Below are 20,658 nucleotides of genomic sequence, written 5' to 3'. Positions count from 1 at the left end.
ATTTCTCCTGCTGCCATTTCCAAACTCCCCCAGCCAGCATGGCCATCGCTGGTTGGGAGCTCCTGGAAATTGTGAACTGAGAAAAATAAATTGTCTAAGCTGTACTCCATGCTCTCCAGAAAGCAAGGCAAAAGTATCTTCGCCAACATCTTCAAAAATAGAGTGTGTGTCCCCCAGTAATCTTAGCGCAAAGTTCGAGATTATTCAAGGCCATGCATTCCAATGAGTGTTTCCTTTCATTCCAGACCTAAGAAACTTCATAGGATATAGAGAAAACTTCTATTGGCCTTTGAGAACTATAAAGGAAGAGCCAGGACTGAACAGATATGGGATATCTCCCTCAGAGGCTGGAAAAACATTGGCTCAGATCCTGCCCCAAACATGAAGCCATATGTGGCGGACTTCAAGTGAAGCACAGAAATATTGGACACGAAATGCTGGAAGATATCTCTAAGATAAAAATTCAGTGGACATCAGAGACTTTCCTGTTGGGACTATTGGATGATGTTCTGGGAAAGAATTATGGAAGGATACTGCAGTATGTGATTATAGTATCAAGAATTGAATTGTCTATTCTCAAAGGTGGAAGGAAGCTGCTAATCTGGCTCAACAAGATTGGTTGGCAAAGATAGTTGAACTTGCTGAAATGGACAAACTGACAACTCTGATTAAGGAGAAATCCTTGACAACATTTTTTAAAAGTTTGGGAGACGTTTCTTTTCTAACATGCATTCCTTTTAGGGTCAGTTAACAGTTTTAGGTTTTGTAAAATGAACTTAATTTGCTTATATTGTAGAAACTTTGTATACTGTGAATTAAATGAAGTTTAGTAACCGGAAGATATAACCATAGTTTTTTTTTTTTTTTTTTGGGGGGGGGGAAGTCTGCATGTTTGTTAGGATTTTTTTGTGGTATATTAGGATTGTTGAATTTTATTTGTAGTTTTTGTATGGTAGTTTTTAGTTTTACACACACACACACACACACACACACACACACGTACACACACACACACTGTATTTGTGTTTGTTGCTGTGTTGTGTGTAATAAAAATGAATTATAGTTTTGTCTTTTGTGTGTGTGCATGATTGCGGGTTTTTGTGGTTTTTTTGAGCAAAGAAACAAGAGCTTTCCCCACAAAAGTGGCTATTTGTTTGTGTAAGACTGCTGGATGTCAGGCAACCCCCCCCCCCCCCCCAGCATTCTTTCATTTAAAAATCAGCAATGTGAGTTATTATGAAAGAGTATTTTTTCACAAAGAACGGTGATCCTGAACAAAGCCATGTGACTATATACTGTGCATGTATGATCACTAGCTTTTGCGCATGCAAACTCTTGAGGGCAACATGACTTGTCTAGACCAGTCCAATGTTTACCACAGACACGTTAAACAGGGAAGACATACTGCTCTCTAGACTAGGCTGGGGTTCACAGCAGTCATGGTCTTGCTTTTGGCTGCTTTTGACTCTCAAAGCTGTCTTTGTGGCCCTTCACTTGCTCAGAATCCCTGGATGGGACAATCTTTTCCTGATTGTTCCCAAAAAGAGTGAATTGCCTCTCTGGGAAGCTTCCAGGGATGTCAATTCACTTTGTACATAAGTTTCTATCCTCCCAACCTTGTATTATTTAACAAACAAGCAAGCAAAAAACGCTTGCACAGAGCTAGCATCCAATGGCCCCGTTATGGATTTGTAACCTCCAGTTACAGATCCCAGCTGCTTAGTAGTCAGTAACACAGTGTACTCTTGCTATAAAACTGTGTAAATGCCCCTCAATCCACGTTAAAAACAAGCAGCAGGATCAAACAAAGTAGGTCTGTTTAGCTGGCAATCAGGGCACACGGATGATGATATTTCCAATCTTCTCCCACCAGCAATTGAGGTTGTGACAAGGACTTGTGACAAAGCTCTTGCTTCTCATGGTGGCATCTTCACTCGCAGGTGGGAAGGAGTTGGGAACTTCCTCCTCCTTGCCCCCGATCCCCAGCTACAGGTACAGGTACCATATGAAGCATAATCTGGAGAGGGACCTCCCTAGAAGTTTGTAAATGCTTGGGGATGCTCAAGTAGGAGGAGATATACTTTCTGTTCCACTGAGTTAAAAGCTTTGGTCTTGTGCAGTGGGGAAATATCTTTTCTTTTATTTATTTATTTATTCATTTCATTTCTATGCTGCCTTTCTCCCAAGGCATCTCACCAGTACATCTTTGGCATAATGCTGCAGAACCATAGAGGCTGAGTCTCACTTGTCTGAAATGCTTGGAACTAGAAGTATTGTAGATTTTGGATTACACCCCCCCCCCCCCAGATTTTGGAATATTTGCATATACATAATGAGATATCTTGGAGATAGGTCCCAAGTCTAAATATGAAATTCTTGTATGTTTCGTATACACCTCATACATATAGCCTGGATGTAATTTGATATGGGATATATTTTTAAATAATATTGTGCATGAAATAAAGTAAAAACAAACCATCAGTAAGAAAATCACTATCTCAGTCACTCAGGAAAAAAAGTTTTGGATTGGGGAGTATTTTCAGATTGTGTAATTCTGGAATGGAAGCTCAACCTGGAGTGTCCTTCTGACCACTTGCCGTTTTGCTTTTAATCATTTTGGCATTTTTGGCAGTCAGGCCACACTGGGGAATCCAGCCGTGTAGAATGAGAGAGGAATCTATGTTGGCCTTTGCCTGTAGGAGAAACACTTCATAGGCTAGTGCTTTATTGGCAGTACTTATTTGTATGGCATTACAAAGCTGTGTGGCTACAATCTGGTGTTTCTCAAGCTGTAGAAAAAGCAGTCCGTGTCCAGTGTGGTATCCCATAGACTCACCTTCTCTCTGTTGCTGTGGGATCATGGGAGGCGGCTGTGGGAAGGCTTGGCTTATCTGACCATAGGCAGCAGGGTAAGCAGCTATAGGGGAAAGAGGAGGAGAGAAGAAAGAAGGAAAGATGTCAGGATCATTGTAGAATCAGCATGTTACCCCAGTAATGCTCCCAAGTGAGTTGATTCTCAAAAGGGCAGGAGGGGCACTTTGTCACATGAACATGAAAGAACAGGAGTTCTAAAAAGAGGGAATTCTCATATCCACAACTTGTGAAGGAAGTCGCTCTTGGGAAACAGGTCAATTGCATATGTGAATGCCAAACACTTGACAATTTAAGCGAGTGTGTTGTAGTGGTGCTACCATTGAGCAGCACTGTATTTCTGACTTGGTGATGCAGTCATTAAGTCATGAATATGTGTGTGTGTGTGTGTGTGTGTGTGGCAGGTGAGGGCCAGAAGACAGGTAAGAAGATGGATCAGATTCAGAAGATATATCAGGATCTGCTGGTAGAGCTTAGGTAGCTGGCAGTTGATAGACACAGAGAGCATCTACTTAAATAATTTAAGTGCTGTAACTCCATCCTATGGAATTGTGGGATTTATACTTTTACAAGATATTCAGCCTTCTCCACCAAAGAGTCCTGGCGCTCCAGAAAACTTTAAATCCCAGGATTCTGTAAGATGGAGCCATGACAGATAAAGTGGTGTCAAATAACGTTATTTCTACAATGGAGATTCATTGATAGCACCTGCTGGTGTTTTCTATCTCAGTGAGGGGTGTGTGTGAATTCACTCCATAGTCTACCTAGGAGCTATCCAAGGTGCTTAACTCTAGTTTAAAAATGGGATTAGCATCTTGGATAGCACTTTTAAAGTTCAGGCTAAAATCCTGAGTGGATCTCTCCCTAGCACTGAAATGGGAGACACCAGTTCCCCAAGGATAAATAATAGTATTTGGCTCCTATTGGTTTAACAATAGCAACAATTAGCAGCACTCACCCAAAATTATTTTTCTAAATAATTGTACTAGAAAACACTGTTGACCCTCCATATCTGTGGATTCTGCATCCACAGATTTAATCATCCATGGCTTGAAAGCATTAAAAACAACAACAAACAAACCCCAAATGTCAACCTTGATTTTGACATTTTATATAAGGGATACCATTTTACTACACCATTGTATATAATGAGACATCCATCCATCGATGTTGGTATCCATGGGGGATCCAGGAACAAACCCTAGCAGATATCAAGGGCCCAAGGTGTGGGAAACCAGGCACAATCCTTTGCGTGTGTAGGGACTGTGAATCAACTTCTGACATGAAACAAAGTCATGGGTTGAAGCATGTGCAGTGAACCCTCTATCACCAATCCATAATTCTGAGTTTTGGCCTGTTCAGCAGACCTAAAAGTTTCCATAAAAGGCAAAATAGAAATGTCCAGCCTGGAATTTGCCCATTCTTGCCATGGGCTACATCCATGTGTGGAAACTTGAGGATCACACTGGAAATACATGATGATAGGAAGAGCCATAGCTCATCTGTGCAGTCCAAGAATGAAGGCACAGGGAAAGATGTCATAAGGCTGGGATCCTGTTGGGTAGCCCCAAGTAGTGCTCACTAACACTGAAGAGTGAGTCAACATATTAGTGTTGTTGCATGCCTTCAAATCTTTTCTGACTTATGGTGACCCAAAGGGAAACCTATCACATTGTTTTCTTCACAGGATTTTTTTTTCCAGAGGGGATTTGCTTTTGCCTTCCTTGGAGGCTGAAAGAGTGTGACTTGACCAAGGTCACCCAATGGATTTCCATGGCCAAGTGAGGATTCAAACTCTCATCTCTACAGTCGTAGACCAACATTCAAACCACTATATCACACTCAGCAGGGTGGAGCCCTGGTGTCCGGTGCTTAAATGCCTGTACTGCAGCCACTCACTCACAAACCACAAGGTTGTGAGTTTAATATCATCCAGAGGTCCCAGGTCAACTCAGCCTGGCATCCTTCCATAGGTCACTAAAAGGAGTACCCAACTTGTTGGGGGCAATTAGCTAACACTTTGTAAACTGCTTAGTACATCAGTAAACACTATAGAAATGTACTTGCTACTTGCTAAGGAGGTACAAACTTGGTCTTCCAAGTAGGATGCCTGAGTTAGACTTCAGTTTGCAACAACTGAAGCAAAAGGATTGAAAATAAAAGAAGGAGAGAGGAACCAGGATAAGTTACAAATAGCTGAAATAATGGGACAACAGATTATTAACTGAGGCTCTCCCTGCCAAATCAGGATGGCTGGAGGATGTGTTTACTTATATAAATTACTATCTAGATGCATTTGTTCTGAGATTACTTTCTTTCCCAAGTCAACTAAAGTCCTCATTGTGCAGAAAGGGTATTTTCATTTACCCATTTAAGCACTGCAAACCAAGGCAAATGGCATACTAGTTTGCATTGGTGACCCATCTTCAAGGACCCAAAGTCTTACCATCTGAGAAGAAAACATGTGATCTCAGGGTTACTGATAACATTAATTCAGCCCTATCTCCACACTATAAGGACCAAAAATTTCTTCTTCAACAAGAGAGAATGAGGGAGAGTAGAAATTCTCAGCACACAGTCATGCTACAAGCAATGCTATAATTATAGAATATCATGAAATATGCCCCCAACAAGAAACATTTACAGTAATCAATGTGGGGAGTGGATGGCCAAAATAATTTTGTTTCAAATAAATTATGTTTTACCCCAACTACTCTGCATTTTAAATACTGTTAAATGCAGTTATTGTTTAAATCCAGTTGTTAGTCCCAGCTAGACTAGAGCACTAAAACAAGGGCACCTTGGACCCTGTGCAAGGAGAAAGGCAGGATATAAATTAAAAGAATAAAATAAATTTTGAAAATTACATAAAATAAACAAAGAATTCTATGGGGCCCAGGGACAGGAGATCTTGGAGGGCTCCATCTAGCTCACATATAGTCATCTTTTCCTTCCCAAAATGACCCCAAACACCCTCTGGGGATGCAGGAAGCAATTTTGCGATGTTTTTCAATCTCCCCATGCCATTTTAGGTCCAAAGGAAACTTATTTTTTAAACAAAAAGAAATGAACTGAATGTCACTTCCAGTTCACTTTCTTTTAAACATTTTAATGCCTCCATTGGCCCTAAAATAGTTGACCGGGGGAGGGGGTGTTGGTGAAATTGCTCCTAGTGGCTTTTAAAGAACACTTGGCAGGATTTGGGCCAACTAAAAGAAAAAACATGCATGGGGAAAAATGAACCCAGAGGAATCCCACAAAAATATCCCTAGAGGCTGTGTGAGGTCCACAGACCACTTTGCCTACCCCTCAATAAATCAATAGAAACCTGGCAAGGCCACACTTATGTATATTCCATTAATTCAGCCTGTCTACTATAGTATGGACTAGCAATCTCTGTATTAAACTGTCTGCCTTTCAGAAACTTTGTGCTTTCCCCTGCTCTTTATATGGTTTCATTGTTACCGCTTATCATGTCATGTGGAAGCAAAGGGATCTTCTAGTGCCTTCCAGACTAACTGTGTGAAAGAAATTGTCATATGAGCTCCTTCCTTTGTACCTGGGCAAGTGTCTTGAACAGGCTGATGGACTTCCACTCCATCTGGCTCTGTTTTACGGAGACAGAATTTAGAGACTTAGGGGCTGAGTAGAAGGCGGCTAAATGCTGCCTATTTTTGCCAAAGAAGGAGGCCACAGCAACCACATGCCATGGCCTCCAGAGGGACCAAAAAGAACCTGCTTCTGGGTGAGATTTTTTGCATCCTGGAAGGGGTGCCATAGGTGCACTCAGGCACCATGATGATGCCCCTTGTGTGAAGTGCCATATGGGCACAGTGCATGACGAGTGTCATCATGGTGTGCACCATGTAAATGGGCATGCACCAAAATGGTGCCTGGGTGGTGCAGTGAGAGCTCAGAGCGTCCTGACACTTAGCCCTCACCACACCTATAGGCCGGCACAAAGTGTTGGTCTGTAGAGCCCCATAGCCATGTTAGTCTGGAATATCAGTATGATCAGTACATCAATATATTTACAAAAGCTTATGCTCAAAGTTGCTACAAGATCCTCTTGCATACTGATATTTCAGACTAGCACAACTACATCTCTAAATTTTACCCCTGTGTTATATGGACTTGGTCATTTTTCATGAGTTGCATTGGCCTAAATCTAGTTGCTGGCCACACCAAAAGTAAAGCCACCAAATCAATTAGATTTCCATATGCCTGATATTGATTCAAAGGGTCTCCTGAAGATAGGAACAGCAATTGGATTTAGGGCATTCTTGTTAGTGTTCTTGGGTGCAGAAAAGTGGAGTACAGTCGACCCTGGGTATCTATGGATCTGGTATCCACGGATTTCAGCATCTGCAGATTGAAATGATTTTTTTAAAACCTGGGATTGATGGCAGCCAGGTGGAGAAACAGTCTCAGGGCAGTAAGGAAGGCTGACATTCAGGGACACATTGTTCCTGCTTCTGGTATGATTTGACACAACAGTCTCCTGCTTTGGGAGTTAAGAAGAGGAAGAACCCCTGGATTCATTCTGCACCCCACTCCTGAAGCTGGAGGTTGCTGCCTCCCATTGATGCACCAATACTTGCTGCTTCTGGCTGTCATATTAACTCCTTCCCATGACAGATTTCAATCAGTCAAGACTGGAGGGGACGGCAAGACCTGAGCATCATGCCTACATTCTTTCTGCTTCCTGGGAGCATCCCAGCCACCCCCTCTGAGTGAAATATAGCAGAAACAGGAAGAATGTGTCTTTGGCACCTGGGCCTTTCCTCTTCAACCATCCTCCATGCCCTGAGTCTGCTTCTCAGCCTAGCTGCCTTCAGTCATAGGTAAATTTATATTTAAATATTTACTTGAACATCTGCAGTTTTTTGCATCCATGGAGGGTCATGAAACCAAATCTCAAAAGATTCTAAGGGCCCACTGTATATATATTTCACATAGGTAAATAAATTGCCCCGGGGAGGGGTGGGTTTGAAGTAACAGTCAGTGGTGGTGAATCTACTTTTGGGTTTAATTCCAAGACTTTGAAAGAGCTATCCAAGGTACTGAATTTTAATCCCTGCTGAAATTCAGCACCTTGGATAGCTTCTATAAAATATAAACCAGAGTGGAGTCACCATACCCCTGAGATGAAGGTTGCTGGTGTCTACATTTTGGGCTAACTCCAAATGGTATGTTGGAATTCTGAAATGCAACATTTATGGATATAATGGCTATTATGAAGTGTGTTGACATGTCATCAGGTACTGCGCAGGTGAAAGTTTTATTGGGGGAAAGTGTTAATACTAACGACCTGCATACTGCTGCACTCCAGCGTAGGCTTGCTGCAAGGGATCGGCTGCAGTGGGACTCTGCGCTGTGAAGACACAAGAGAGAAAGAGGAGGAGATTAAAGGCAGATGGACAAGACAAGGTCACCTGGGGACGCAGAATACAATTTTGGATATGAGGTGGACACAGTTCTACATTAAATCCTAAAGCTCCTTTGCCAAGGAGGACAACGATGATTACAATTACTGATGATGATGATGACAGGATCAGTGAATTGGGCCAAGGGCCATCTACACTGCAGAATTAATGCAGTTTGACACTGCTTCAACTGCCATGGCTCAATACTACTGAATTCTGGGATTTGTAGTTTTGGGAGATATTTAGTCGCCTCTATCAGAGAGCTCTGGTGCCACAGCAAACTAAAAACTGCAGGATTCCATAGAATGGACTCATGAGAGTTAAAGCAGTGTCAAACTGCATTCATTCTGCTGTGTGGCATTAACCGCAGACCAACCCACTTCCAGTACAAAAAAAGTCTACTGCCGAAGTATCCCTGAAAGATGTCCATACAACCTTGGTTTAAAGCCCCCCAGCGATCCCCTTCTGAAGGACTCTATCCCACTATCTAACAGCTCATACCAGCCTGATAATGCTGATGCTGGTCCATTCACTTACGTCCCACCCTTTACTCCAAACTGGGATTCAAGGTAGCTTTCCAAAATGCAAACAAGTACAGGAAAAGAGATTCCAGCTCAACATTAGGAGGAACTTCCTGACAGTAATGGCTGTTCGACAGTGGAACACACTCCCTTGGTGGAGTCTCCTTCCCTGGAGGTCTTTAAACAGAGGCTGGATGGCCATCTGTCAGGAATGCTTTGACTGAGATTTTCTGAATGACAGGGGGTTGGACTGGATGGCCCTTGTGGTCTCTTCCAACTCTATCATTCTATGATTCAGATAAAAGCACATACAAAGGAAAAAGTAATGTACAAAAGCGTATTGTTAAAAATGCAAATAAATTATCAACAGAATTAAAACCATTTAAAACATCTGTAAAATGCAAATTATGAAGGCACACTTTTTTTTAGATAAAACAAAATATGAACTTTATTGAACAAAGGGTTTAAACAGATATGACTTGAACTAAATGGTATTAAACAGCTGTTAGTTCAGGCACGTGTTACTTCGTTACATTTGTACTCTTTATTTCGTTACTGTTATTTCTCTTTCCCCAAATATTCTTCAACCACCTCAGGACTTCCCTGTCCCTCTTTAGGCACTTCTTCTTACTAAGTCAGCCACCAAGGCTATGATATCTCTTAAGCAATTATGTAACTCCAAACCCCTCTTCTTGAGTCTGGTTACACAGAGCCTCTCTCCTCAAGACTCTCCAAAACAACTACTGTCTCTCTCTGGACCTCTCTGAAGGCACACTTTTAAAAGCTGTGGCAGCCAGCTTGTTATAGCTTGGTGAAACAGAAAGGTTTCTACTCTTCATGAGAAAAAGAGCAACATGGCAGTTTTGGAGAGAAGTCCAAAGGAAGAGATTGCAAGCGAACATGACAAAAGTTGCTGGATGAGACCAATGGTCTTTGCTGAGATTCTATGAACTCAGAGTAGTTCTGGAGCTACAAACATGCCTAAATCTATAACTGCCATCCTGTTGGTGTTTTATACAAATGTACCTTGCCTTAAACAGCTGTCACAGGGTTGTCATACAGAGGAGGGTGCAGGTTTGGTCTCTGCTGCCCCAGATGGTAGGACCAGGTCTAATGGCTTACAGTTACAGGAGGGGTAGATGTTAAATAAATAAATAATAATAAAATAAAATAAAAAAATAAAAACTTTATTTGTATACCGCCCTTCTAAAAACCAGGGCGGTGAACAACAATTCCGAACAATATAACAACAAGTCATACAAAACATTAAGAACAGATTAATAAAAATAACAAAATGTCCATGCCGGCAAGACAGTGCTGACAAGGGGAGGGGGGGGAGAGTAACTGGTCAGGGGTAAGCTTGTTCAAATAAGTGGGTCTTTAGCCCCTTCCTAAATTGGGCTAGGGAGGTGGCTGAGCGGAGCTCGAAGGGCAGCGCGTTCCAGAGGTTGGGGGCTGAGATGGAGAAAGCCCTCCTGATGGTAGAACTATATTTCGCCTCTGGAACGGTTAACAATAGCTGCCCTGATGATCTGAGTGTGCGGGGCGGATTGTACGGAGAGAGGCGGTCCTCCAGATACCCTGGGCCCAAGCCATTTAGGGCTTTATAGGTAATAACCAACACCTTGTATTGCGCCCGGAAGCGAATAGGCAGCCAATGTAAGTCTTTAAGGACTGGTGTTATATGACTGGCCCTGGCAGTGCCAGTAACCAGACGGGCTGCCATATTCTGCACAAGCTGCAGCTTCCGGGTATGGTACAAGGGTTGCCCCATGTAGAGCGCGTTGCAGAAATCCAAACGAGAGGTTACCAGGGCGTGTACAACCGTTTCAAGGTCTCCCCGGTCGAGGTAGGGACGCAGCTGGCGTATCAGCCGAAGCTGATAACAGGTGCTCCTGACCGTCTCATCCACCTGAGATGTAAGGTGAAGCGACGAGTCAAGGAGCACCCCCAGACTGCGTACAGAGTCCTTCACGGAAAGCGTGATTCCATTCAGGGCTGGTGGAACCACCGCCAACCCCGGACCGGGGGAACCTATCACGAGTACTTCCGTCTTCTCTGGATTCAGGCTGAGTCTGTTGTCCCTCATCCAGCCCATTACCGACTCCAGACAGGCCACGAGAGGAGAGACGCCAATCCCGGTCACTGCATCAGTCGGAGACATAGAGAAGACTATTTGGGTGTCATCAGCGTACTGATAACACCGCGCCCCATGTCTCCGGATGATCTCTCCCAGCGGTTTCATGTAAATGTTAAAAAGCATGGGAGACAGAATGGCTCCTTGAGGGACCCCAGATGTAAGGGCCCTCTTATCGGAGCACACGTCTCCCAGCTGCACCATCTGGAACCTCCCGGAGAGGTAGGACCGGAACCACTGGAGCGCAGTGCCCCCGATTCCCACCTCCGCCAGGCGCCCCAGAAGGATACCATGGTCTATGGTATCGAAAGCCGCTGAGATGTCCAAGAGCACTAACAGGGACACGCTTCCCCTGTCCATGCCCAGACGGAGATCATCGACCAAGGCGACCATAGCAGTCTCAACCCCGTAACCCGCCCGAAAGCCGGTTTGAAATGGGTCTAGATATTCCGTTTCATCCAAGATCGATTGAAGTTGGATTGCAACCGCCCGCTCGATCACCTTCCCCAGAAATGGCAATAGTGAGATAGGCCGATAATTGTTATGCAACAGGGGGTCAAGGGAGGGCTTTTTTAATAGAGGTTTAACTACGGCCAATTTCAAATTTGTTGGAAATTGCCCATCCCTCAGTGAGGTGTTAATAATCCGCTGTAACAACAAGGTTACAGCTGGGCCCCCCTGTGCCGCTAGCCATGAGGGACAGGGATCGAGAGGGCATGTTGTCTTCCTAACACTTCCAAGGATCTTGTCCACATCCTCGGTACTGACAGACTCAAACTGATCCAGACTAACCAAGTTCACGGAAGCCCTGGATACCTCTACTCTAGGTTCTGCTCTAAGGCTGGCCTCAAGACCTTCGCTTATCCGAGAGATTTTATCCGCGAAGAAGTTGTTAAATTGGTCGCAGCAGGCCTTAGAAGGTTCAAGGATCTGGTTCGGGGCAGGAGGGAGCTGAGTTAGCTCCCTCACTACCCTGAACAACTCTGCCGGACGCGACTCCGCGGACGCGACACGTGCAGCATAGAACGAATTCTTAGCTGCACGTATCGCCTCTCCATAGTCCTTCAAAAGATGGTCTAGGAGAGTCTGGTCGGATAAGCGATGGTGTTTCCGCCAGCGGTGCTCTAGCCGTCGCAGAACCCGCTTCCGTGCCCGGAGGTCTTCTGTATACCAGGGCTTTCGTTTGGAAGCAGGCCTGAGAGGGCGCTTGGGAGCGATACTGTATATAGCCTTGGAGAGACCGGTATCCCAAATGTTGATTGAACATTAGAAATAACTTATTGACAGTAAGACTGATTCAGGAATGAAACCAATTGCCTTGAAAGAAGTTGAGGTCTTGTTCTCCAGATGTCTTCAGAAGGAGTCTGGACAGCTACCTGCTCAGGTTGCTCTAGCTGGATTTCTTGCATTGAGTAGGCCATTGGACTCAATGGATAATGTGGCCCTTTCCAGTTCTATGAGTCTATGCTTCTACACATGCAGTTGTACTTTTTTGGCCATGGCATAACATCTATATTCTGTTCACAGTTGTGTAAGCAGGTGGAATGGTTGCATATGCAGTTCTTGCATGGTGTGTAACTGCTTGCATTTGACACTTTTGACAAATATTGGAGCTGAGAAAGCTCCCAAGTTTAAAATGAACTGATCTGTGCCCAAATACCTATCAAGATCAATTCATTTTTCATAAGCAAGCCCGCTTAAAACCAAGCCTCTGGAAACTCTGCCATCTTCCATCCCAGTATCTGCTTTCACAAAGCCAAAAGAGAAAACTACAAGACTCTTATTTTGCAGAGCATGACATAAAATTTCTGTAGGTGGAACTAGGCTACTTCTCTCCTCTCATGCCCACATGGACTCTCCATTTAGCCACTGCAGCTCCACTCATAGCTATTCAGTGGTTGGTAGAGGGGGGAGATTGGAGAAACAAATGTCTATGTCTCCATAGCCAGATGCAGCCCAAGATCCATTGTGGTTGTCTAGAAGTCTTGGTGGATGATGTAATCACTTCATGTCTGGCTACGGGAACATAGCCAGACTCCTTTGTTTCCCACCAGTCACTGAATGGCTGTGGTGGGGGTGCTGTAGGGGCTAAATAGTGAGTCAGAATCACTCTTGCTGTTGCTAAGGAGCTGTACAAACAACCCCTAAGGGACAGCAAGGAGCCACCCCTTCTTCAGCAAGATCAGGGTCATGGCAATCTCACGCCGTGACCCTGATCAGGCCTCTGGTGGGTGTAGAAAGGAACCGCAAAAAGCAGATCCTTTTTGCACCCTCTAAGGTGCACCATAGCCACGTGGCTGTATGGTACCCCTTTGGTGCTGCATCATTTGCCAGAGGTACATTATGAAGCCACATGCCGTCTGGAGTGGCGTGCAGCATCATGACACCCTGGGGGTGGATGTTCAATTGAAATCTGCCCTCCTGAAACTGTAAACTGGTCCTACCTTCTGGTGCAGCAGAGAACAAACCTGCACCTTCCTCTGTGTGACAATCCTGTGACAGCTGTTTAAGGCAACTTACATTTATATAAAACACCAGCAGGATGCCTGTCACAGATTTAGGCATGTGTGTAGCTCCAGAACCATTCTGAGCTCACAGAATCCCAGCAAAGCCAGTTGGTTGTTGTAGAGGGAATACCTCCTACCAAAAAAGACATATGTTGGACTTACACTTGTGTTTGTCACTAATGAAATGCTAGCCTATGTTAAAATGGTCACAGATCTTCTTCTCACCTACCTCCACAATTGATAGAACTTCACAGATCCATTTCGAGAGGTCTTTCTTTAATTGTAGCAATAGAAATGCTTAAAAGCAAAGCATGGCTGTACCTCTTTTCCTCATGAAATGTCACCTTGAACCTAGTACTTTGGTTCTTATTATAAGTTTAATTTGTATTTATTGGTTACTGCCCTGTTTTACATTTGAGCTGCCCACTTAGCTTTGGACTTTTAAAGGAATCCCTTGGGAACGGTAAGTGTTCATCCTTTCCCTTTCTACCTATTTGCCTTTCTTCTTTCTTTCAGCGTGGCAGATGCCCTGGAGATGAGGCCTCAGAGTCTGTGGAAGGAAATGTCTAAAATGAATGCCCAGGTGCTCTTGGCTTGACCTCTCTGAGTTACCCAGCTCATCACCTGAAGGGACAGTGGCTAACATGGGTGCCCTGAACTGCCATGTTTTGATGGGAAACATTGCCTTTGTCAAATAAAATCAAGGAGAAATATATTATCTACCCACCAAAATTCTGTACAAGGAAAAAAATGTCATTTCCCCCAACTTGTATATATTTGGAAAGTTAATCATTCATTGAGAGCCTGTGTCAAGGTTGGGCAACACAATACCCCACAGGTGGAGATAAGGCTTTATCATGCTATGCAACCCATGTGTTGAACAGCAGTCCAGTGCAATGGAATGCAAAACCGGAAGCAAAGGTGAATACAAGCCATACATCCATACTATTGACATGGGCACCTTCAATTTCAACAGCACTACATATATAACTCTGCTTCTGACATCTTGAATTGAATATGGGCATCTCACATTAAAAAGAAAAAAAGGCCAGATGCTTTCATAGAGCAACTTTGGCATGCAGAAAACATAAACAAGATTCTGGCCCTAGTTTTAGATTTTGACTTATGATGAATTATGCATCGTCAACATGCTAGTCCTAGACACCAGAACATCTTTGTCACTTAGCACCAGAAGGTGTTGTTGTTTGATATTAAGTCAACATTGACTTCTGCTGATACTATGAATGAGAAACCTCTGAATTCCCTGGTCATCAACTGTCCTGATCAGATCTTGCAAACTCAGGACAGCCAAGGACTCCATAGTGTGGCCTCTCTCTTTTCATACTGCCTTCTATTTTTGTTGGTTATTATTGTTGTTGTTTGCCTTCTAGTTGTTTCTGACTTATGGATTCCCTAAAGTGAACCACTCTGGGGCTGAGAGTGTGTGACTTGTCCAATGGATTTCCATGGCTGAGCCAAGTTCTAGTCCAAGACTCAGACCACCACACCAGGCTGGGTTTTTCATTTTTTACCAAGCATTATTATCTTTTCCAGTGAATCACAACATCTCATGATATGTCCAAAGTTCAACAGCCCCAGTGTAGTCATCTTTGCTTCTAGTGAGAATTCAGGCCTGATTTGCTCCCAAAAACCCTGCTGTTTCATGTGCAGAGAATGCAATTTTCTTTGCAAAATACCCATGTGCAAATTATATGCTGAAGAAGTCCTGAATTGTGAATACATTCCAAAAAACCCTGCATGGCTTTCAAAGACTTTCTCTGAGAGAGAAGAAAATTGCTAAAATTACTCATCCCTTCCTGTGAGAAGAAAATTAGTAAGGAATTACATCTGTGCCCCCGTCATGCAGGAATATACAACTAAAGCACTCCTGAAATATGGCTACCTAGCTTCTCTTTAAAGACTTCAGAAGCAGGAGAGTCTATCACCCTCCAAAGTAATTTATTCCAGCATGGGACAGTTCTTATCATTAGGAAGTTCTTCCTGATGTTTAGCAAGAATATATTTTTCTTGCAATTTGAATCATATCCTAATCTAGGGAGGAATAGAAAAAACCTCGCTCTGTCTATTTTATGACATCCCTTCAAATATTTAAATATAGCTATCATGTTTCAGGGTGCATTTACACTATAGAAATAATGCAGCTTGACACCAATTTAAGTGTGGTATCTCTGTCCTATGGAATCCTGGGATTAGTAGTTTTACAAAGCATTTAGCCTTATCTACCAAAGAGTGCAGATGTCTCACAAAACTGCAAATCCCAAAGCAATACATTACAATACAATACCAACCTGTGATACTCAGGTTGCATCTGCACTTCAGGATTAATGCAGTTTGACAATACTTTAACTGCCATGGCTCAGAGCTATGGAATTCTGGGATTTGTGGATGTGTGAGTTATTTAGCCTTCTCTGGACTTTATGACATGGAGGAAAACTGAAAGTTTAAGTGGGGTTTAGCACATGAAAACTGTGCAATTACTATTAAATCGCAATTAAGACTTTCAGACACAGTGCACTAAAAGAGCCATTATTCTGGGAATAACCAAAGAATAACCAGGCAATAAACAGCAAGAGTGCATTTTGGGGATTTTCCCGTTAATGATTTGTTGCTGTTTATTGCCTGGTTATTCGTGGGTTAATGACACTTTAATTGCTTTTCAACATGACACCATGTGAAAACCTTGATCACAATTGTGCAACATTCATGGGATATTCCTGTAATAATGGCTGGTTAATCGTGACATCCTGTGAAATCTTAATTGTGAATGCGTGATTTTCATGGAATAATCCCTGTTTATACCTCCAATTGTCCCTGTGTGACAAAGCTGTCTGTCAGAGACCTCTGGTGCCACAACAAGCTATGAATCCCATCAGTCCATAGCATGAAACCATGACATTTACAGCAGTGTTAAACTGCATTTATTCTGCAGTTTGGTAGCAGCTTAGGTCTTCTGGATGAAGTGGGCCTGATCTGATGCAAAGTAACTGAGATTCTGCTCATACAAATGAAAGACACAGCTGAGCTGATCCAGCAGATGCTGAAAGTAACTTGTCTTGTCAGTTGGTGGCAAAAGCCTCCTCCCTGGGCACTTTTCCAAGGGGAGGGAGGTCTGTCTCTCTCTTAATTTCTTCATTTCCATATCCCAGCGGGGAAAAGTCTTTCACAGGCTCAGTCACCTCTCTTTGGAAAGGCAATCCCGACCAATATGACACAACCTAACCACGGCAGATCACCTTCCATAAACCCGGAGACATAAAACAAGCCAATGACCTCCTCAACAACCATAAATATAAATTTAACGAAGGCAGCAGTTATTCATTAGGCAGGAGTCTAGAGAAACGACTCCCAAGTCCTTCAAAAGAAAGTGGATCAGCTAATGTCACTTTCCACAAGTATCTGCCCATGCCAAAAAAGAAGGGAAAAAAAGGAGAAAGGGAAAATAAAAAAGGGGGAGGAGGAAGCCCAAAGTCAGCAGGACAGTGAGGGCCTTCTCTGAAAATGAGCCTTGGCAAACTGACCAGGGCGATAGAGTTATCTTGTGCCATCCAGGGTGCTGTGAGTGACTGGAAGGGACAGGCGGGGAGATTGCTAGGGACAAGCTGAGAGACAGGGCTGTTTTCCATTAGAAGTGCCACTGTTATCACAGGCTGCACTGATTGGTCTTGAAAAAATACATTTCCAAAGGCCAGAGGAGATGCTATAATATGTATTGGGACACTGCTGAAAGAAGAAGATGTGGATTCCTTCCTTCCTTCCTTCCTTCCTTCCTTCCTTCCTTCCTTCCTTCCTTCCTTCCTTCTTTTTTCTGTCTTTTCCCTTCCTGTTTTCCTTCTTTTTTATACCTCCCTCCCTCCCTCCTTCCTTTCTTCCTTTCCTGCCTCTCTTTTTCTTTCTCTCTTCCCCTTTCCTTCTTTGCTTTCTCTCTCCCTCCCTCCCTCCTTCCTTCTTTCTTTCTTTCTTTCTTTCTTTCTTTCTTTCTTTCTTCTTCCTTCCTTCTTTTTTCTTTCTCTCTCCTTCCTTCCTTCCTTCCTTCCTTCCTTCCTTCCTTCCTTCCTTCCTTCCTTCCCTTCTCTCTCTCTCTCCCTGCCTGCCTGCCTGCCTGCTTGCCTGACCCTCCCCTTCTGACTTCCAGGCCCAAGCATGCAAAACTGAAGTGACACTCTCAATGAACATGGCTTCCCTTTTCCTAATTAGCACATCTAATTCCTTCTGGAGGAATTTCTTACACAGAAGTGACTTCAGAAGATGCCCCAAAGGTTCATTATCGGATGACAGGGCATATATGTGTGTATGGGGAGGTTTCTCCAGAAAGGTCATGGATGAGTGTTTGTAGAAAACCCCTCTTACTATGTGGAGACAAAATGGACAGCCCAATTACACTTAATTCATAGCGATACTGTGTAGTAATAATAATCCTAACACTGGAGAGAGGAGATAGTTAGGGGATAGGACTTGTCTCCATTTAACTCAACAGCTTGTGCTGATCATTGTTAAGAGACACTAACAATTTCTTCCTTATTTGTCCCTCTTTCCTCAGCAACTTTTAAGCAGAATCCTATGTGTATAAGGTGTCTATGAAATATAAATGAATTTTGTGTTTTGACTGCAATTCCATCTCCAAGATATCTCATTATGGACATATATGCAAATACAGGTTTCCTAAATCCCCAAATATCCAAAATCCAAAACACTTTTAGTCCCAAGCATTTTGGATAAGGGAGACTCAACCTGCATCATTGTTCCGTGGATTTTGGATTTTGTTGTATTTTGCTGCATAGCCAACACGGCTATCTCTGAATATGTTTCCTGGATTTGAAGACACTTCAAACTTTAATGAGAGGAAGACAATGGACCAGGACTTACTTCTTTGAGTCTACCTCCAACAAAGGTAAAACTCTTTCATTTGGATTGCAACTGGAAGGTTTTTACTTATACAGCACCTTATCCCCCCCGCCCCCAGATGTAACATTACAGAGATTTCTTTGGAAATTTAATGTTCTCTCTCCAAGAAAGAGGCAGTTAGCTTTGCACAGATCAGTAACAGCATGGATCTCAAGAAAAGTTAATTTTCTGTCGCTAATGGAAATGAAATTTTATTTGATGTAACTTTTGTGTGTTTTCAAGTAATTTCCAACTTATGGTGACCCTAAGGGATTTTCTTGGCAAGATTTGCTCAGAGAGTGTTGCCTTCCTCTGAAACTGGGGGAGTGTGACTTGTCCATGGCTACCAGTGGGATTCCATGGCTGCGTGGGGATTCAAACCCTAGTCTCCAGAGCTATAGTCCATCATTTAAACCACTATACTACTTTGGATCTCTTTGAAATTTCATTACCTGTCTTTCATTGCTATATCTCTCTGGCCCTCACCTGGTCAAGAAGCAAGGTGGCATCTGCCTACATTTGAGATCACTTCAGGTTATTGTAACTGACAACAGAAGTAACAGCTGCAACAAAATGTGCTTCTAACATCACCAAAGTTCTGCAGGCAGAACTACACCATGGCTTGCCTTTCCAGCAATCACAATTTAGGTGCTACAGACACTATTTCCACTTCCATTTAACAGCTGGTGGATAGGAAGTGTGGAATCAGAGAAAACTTAACCAAACGCAGAACTCTTACATGATCTGTTGATATCCACTGGGGTCTTCTATCAAAGGGAAGAGATGTGTGCATAAAAGACCAACAGGATGGCAATCAACAACAGCAAAGCATGCTAAGCTGTGAGCCAGGCAAGTGCTCTTGGTTGCAGTATCATGGCTGAGACCCTAGATCAGTGATGGTGAACCTTTTAGAGGCCGAGTGCCCAAACTGCAACCCAAAACCCATTTATTTACTGCAAAGTGCCGTGTCCCTCTGGCTTTCTAGTAACAAACTCTGGCAAACTCTGTGCTGGGGCAACGGCACATGTGCCCACAGAGAGGGCTCTGAGTGCCACCTCTGGCATGTGTGCCATAGGTTCGCCATCACTGCCCTAGATACTGCTACTAACTGAATGCATGCCTGAATGTATATCTGAAAATGCATGCGTACCTGCATCTGCAGGCCCAACTCCACTTCCACAATCTTGAAGAGAATACGGAAGTTCTGTCCCAGAAAAATAAGTCAAGCTGTAAGGGAATTTATGCATACCTAGGCAGGTTAGGGGGGTTAGTAACAGATGCTCTATGTCAGTGGTAGTCAAAGTCTGGTCCTCTAGGTGTTTTGGACTTCAACTACCAAGATGTCTTGGGCTCCTGGGAACTGAAGTCCAAAATAGCAGGAGAACTAAAGTTTGGGAACCACTGTTGCAGGCTATATTTCAAAGAAGGCCATGACAAACCACCTCTGAGTATTCCTTGTCTAGAAAAATTATGTGAAATTCAATGGATCACCATATAAATTAACAGGCTACTTGAAGAGATATAGAGACACACACAAGTTATGAACAGGACTCTGGACACTTTCTTCTAGGGTTTCGTCGCCTCCCAATCTGCTTTGGCCATATGCAAGTGTTATCAGTAGCAGCAGCGATCACAGTTGCAGCTGCAAAGCCATCTCTGCAAGGTCAGGATTGAAATAAATAAATAAGCAAGCCAGTGGGAGGGCTCGCTTCACCTTCTGCTTAAATCCAATTTAAATCACTCTCCCCAAGCCTAATCTATATCCATAATTATATCATTTGGTACAACAAGCCTGCGAGAGGTCCTATGAAATTTATGTAGATTAAAATTCATGGGTGCCATACTACGGATTCCGTATTATGAAGATTGATTAGGACAGCTGATGCAGTGATTAAAGAAGTGCGAGTTTACTGTTGTAATTAATTAGGCATTCAGACACAACAATAACTGCAATAACGGGAAGAAAACGCTGAGCTGGCAGAAAATGGCAGCCCAGTCCTTGTCTTTCTTTCTTTTCTTTTTTTAGGTCTCTCTAGTTTGATTTCAGAAAAGGGATGGCCGGGATCCTAACTGGGCCAGCATGGTGCAAGTCTACACTTGCCTAGTTACACTGTGGTTGCATCACACAACCTTTCTGCTGGACACAAACATTGTGCAACCTAGTTCTTGTCTGCCGGTGTGTCTGCTTATTGTCTTGTTATGCAATGGGGGATGCACAAGGTTCCCCCACCAGCCCCAATCCCAGTGAGTCAAAGGATACACTGAATGCTCTGACAAATAGTTAAGCACCATCC

General features: G+C 43.3%; 1 protein-coding gene across 10 annotated transcripts in view; it reads right to left on the bottom strand.

The window, feature by feature from the left end:
• LOC149324235 (CUGBP Elav-like family member 4) overlaps window positions 1-20,658 on the bottom strand; it is a 942,387-nt gene that overhangs the window by 74,750 nt on the left and 846,979 nt on the right. For 6 of the 10 annotated variants that reach the window (XR_016277944.1, XM_089497934.1, XM_089497979.1 and 3 more), the window contains exons 9-10: window positions 8,180-8,245; window positions 2,837-2,917 (exon numbers count right to left, since the gene is read on the bottom strand). Coding sequence is in view for 9 of the 10 variants with exons in the window: in XM_089497934.1 (XP_089354060.1) it covers window positions 2,837-2,917; window positions 8,180-8,245 (147 nt within the window). In the remaining variant the exon portion in view is untranslated. The remainder of the gene's footprint in view (window positions 1-2,836; window positions 2,918-8,179; window positions 8,246-20,658) is intronic. The other 4 variants (XM_089497943.1, XM_089497970.1, XM_089497956.1 and 1 more) reach the window with 1 other exon arrangement.

Source organism: Sceloporus occidentalis, unplaced genomic scaffold (assembly GCF_023333645.1).
Source record: "Sceloporus occidentalis isolate IW3139 unplaced genomic scaffold, rSceOcc1.0.p SCAF_1, whole genome shotgun sequence".
NCBI lineage: Eukaryota > Metazoa > Chordata > Lepidosauria > Squamata > Phrynosomatidae > Sceloporus > Sceloporus occidentalis.
The sequence above is the reverse complement of the archived record's forward strand: the minus strand, read 5'-3'. Positions and strand labels throughout refer to the sequence as shown.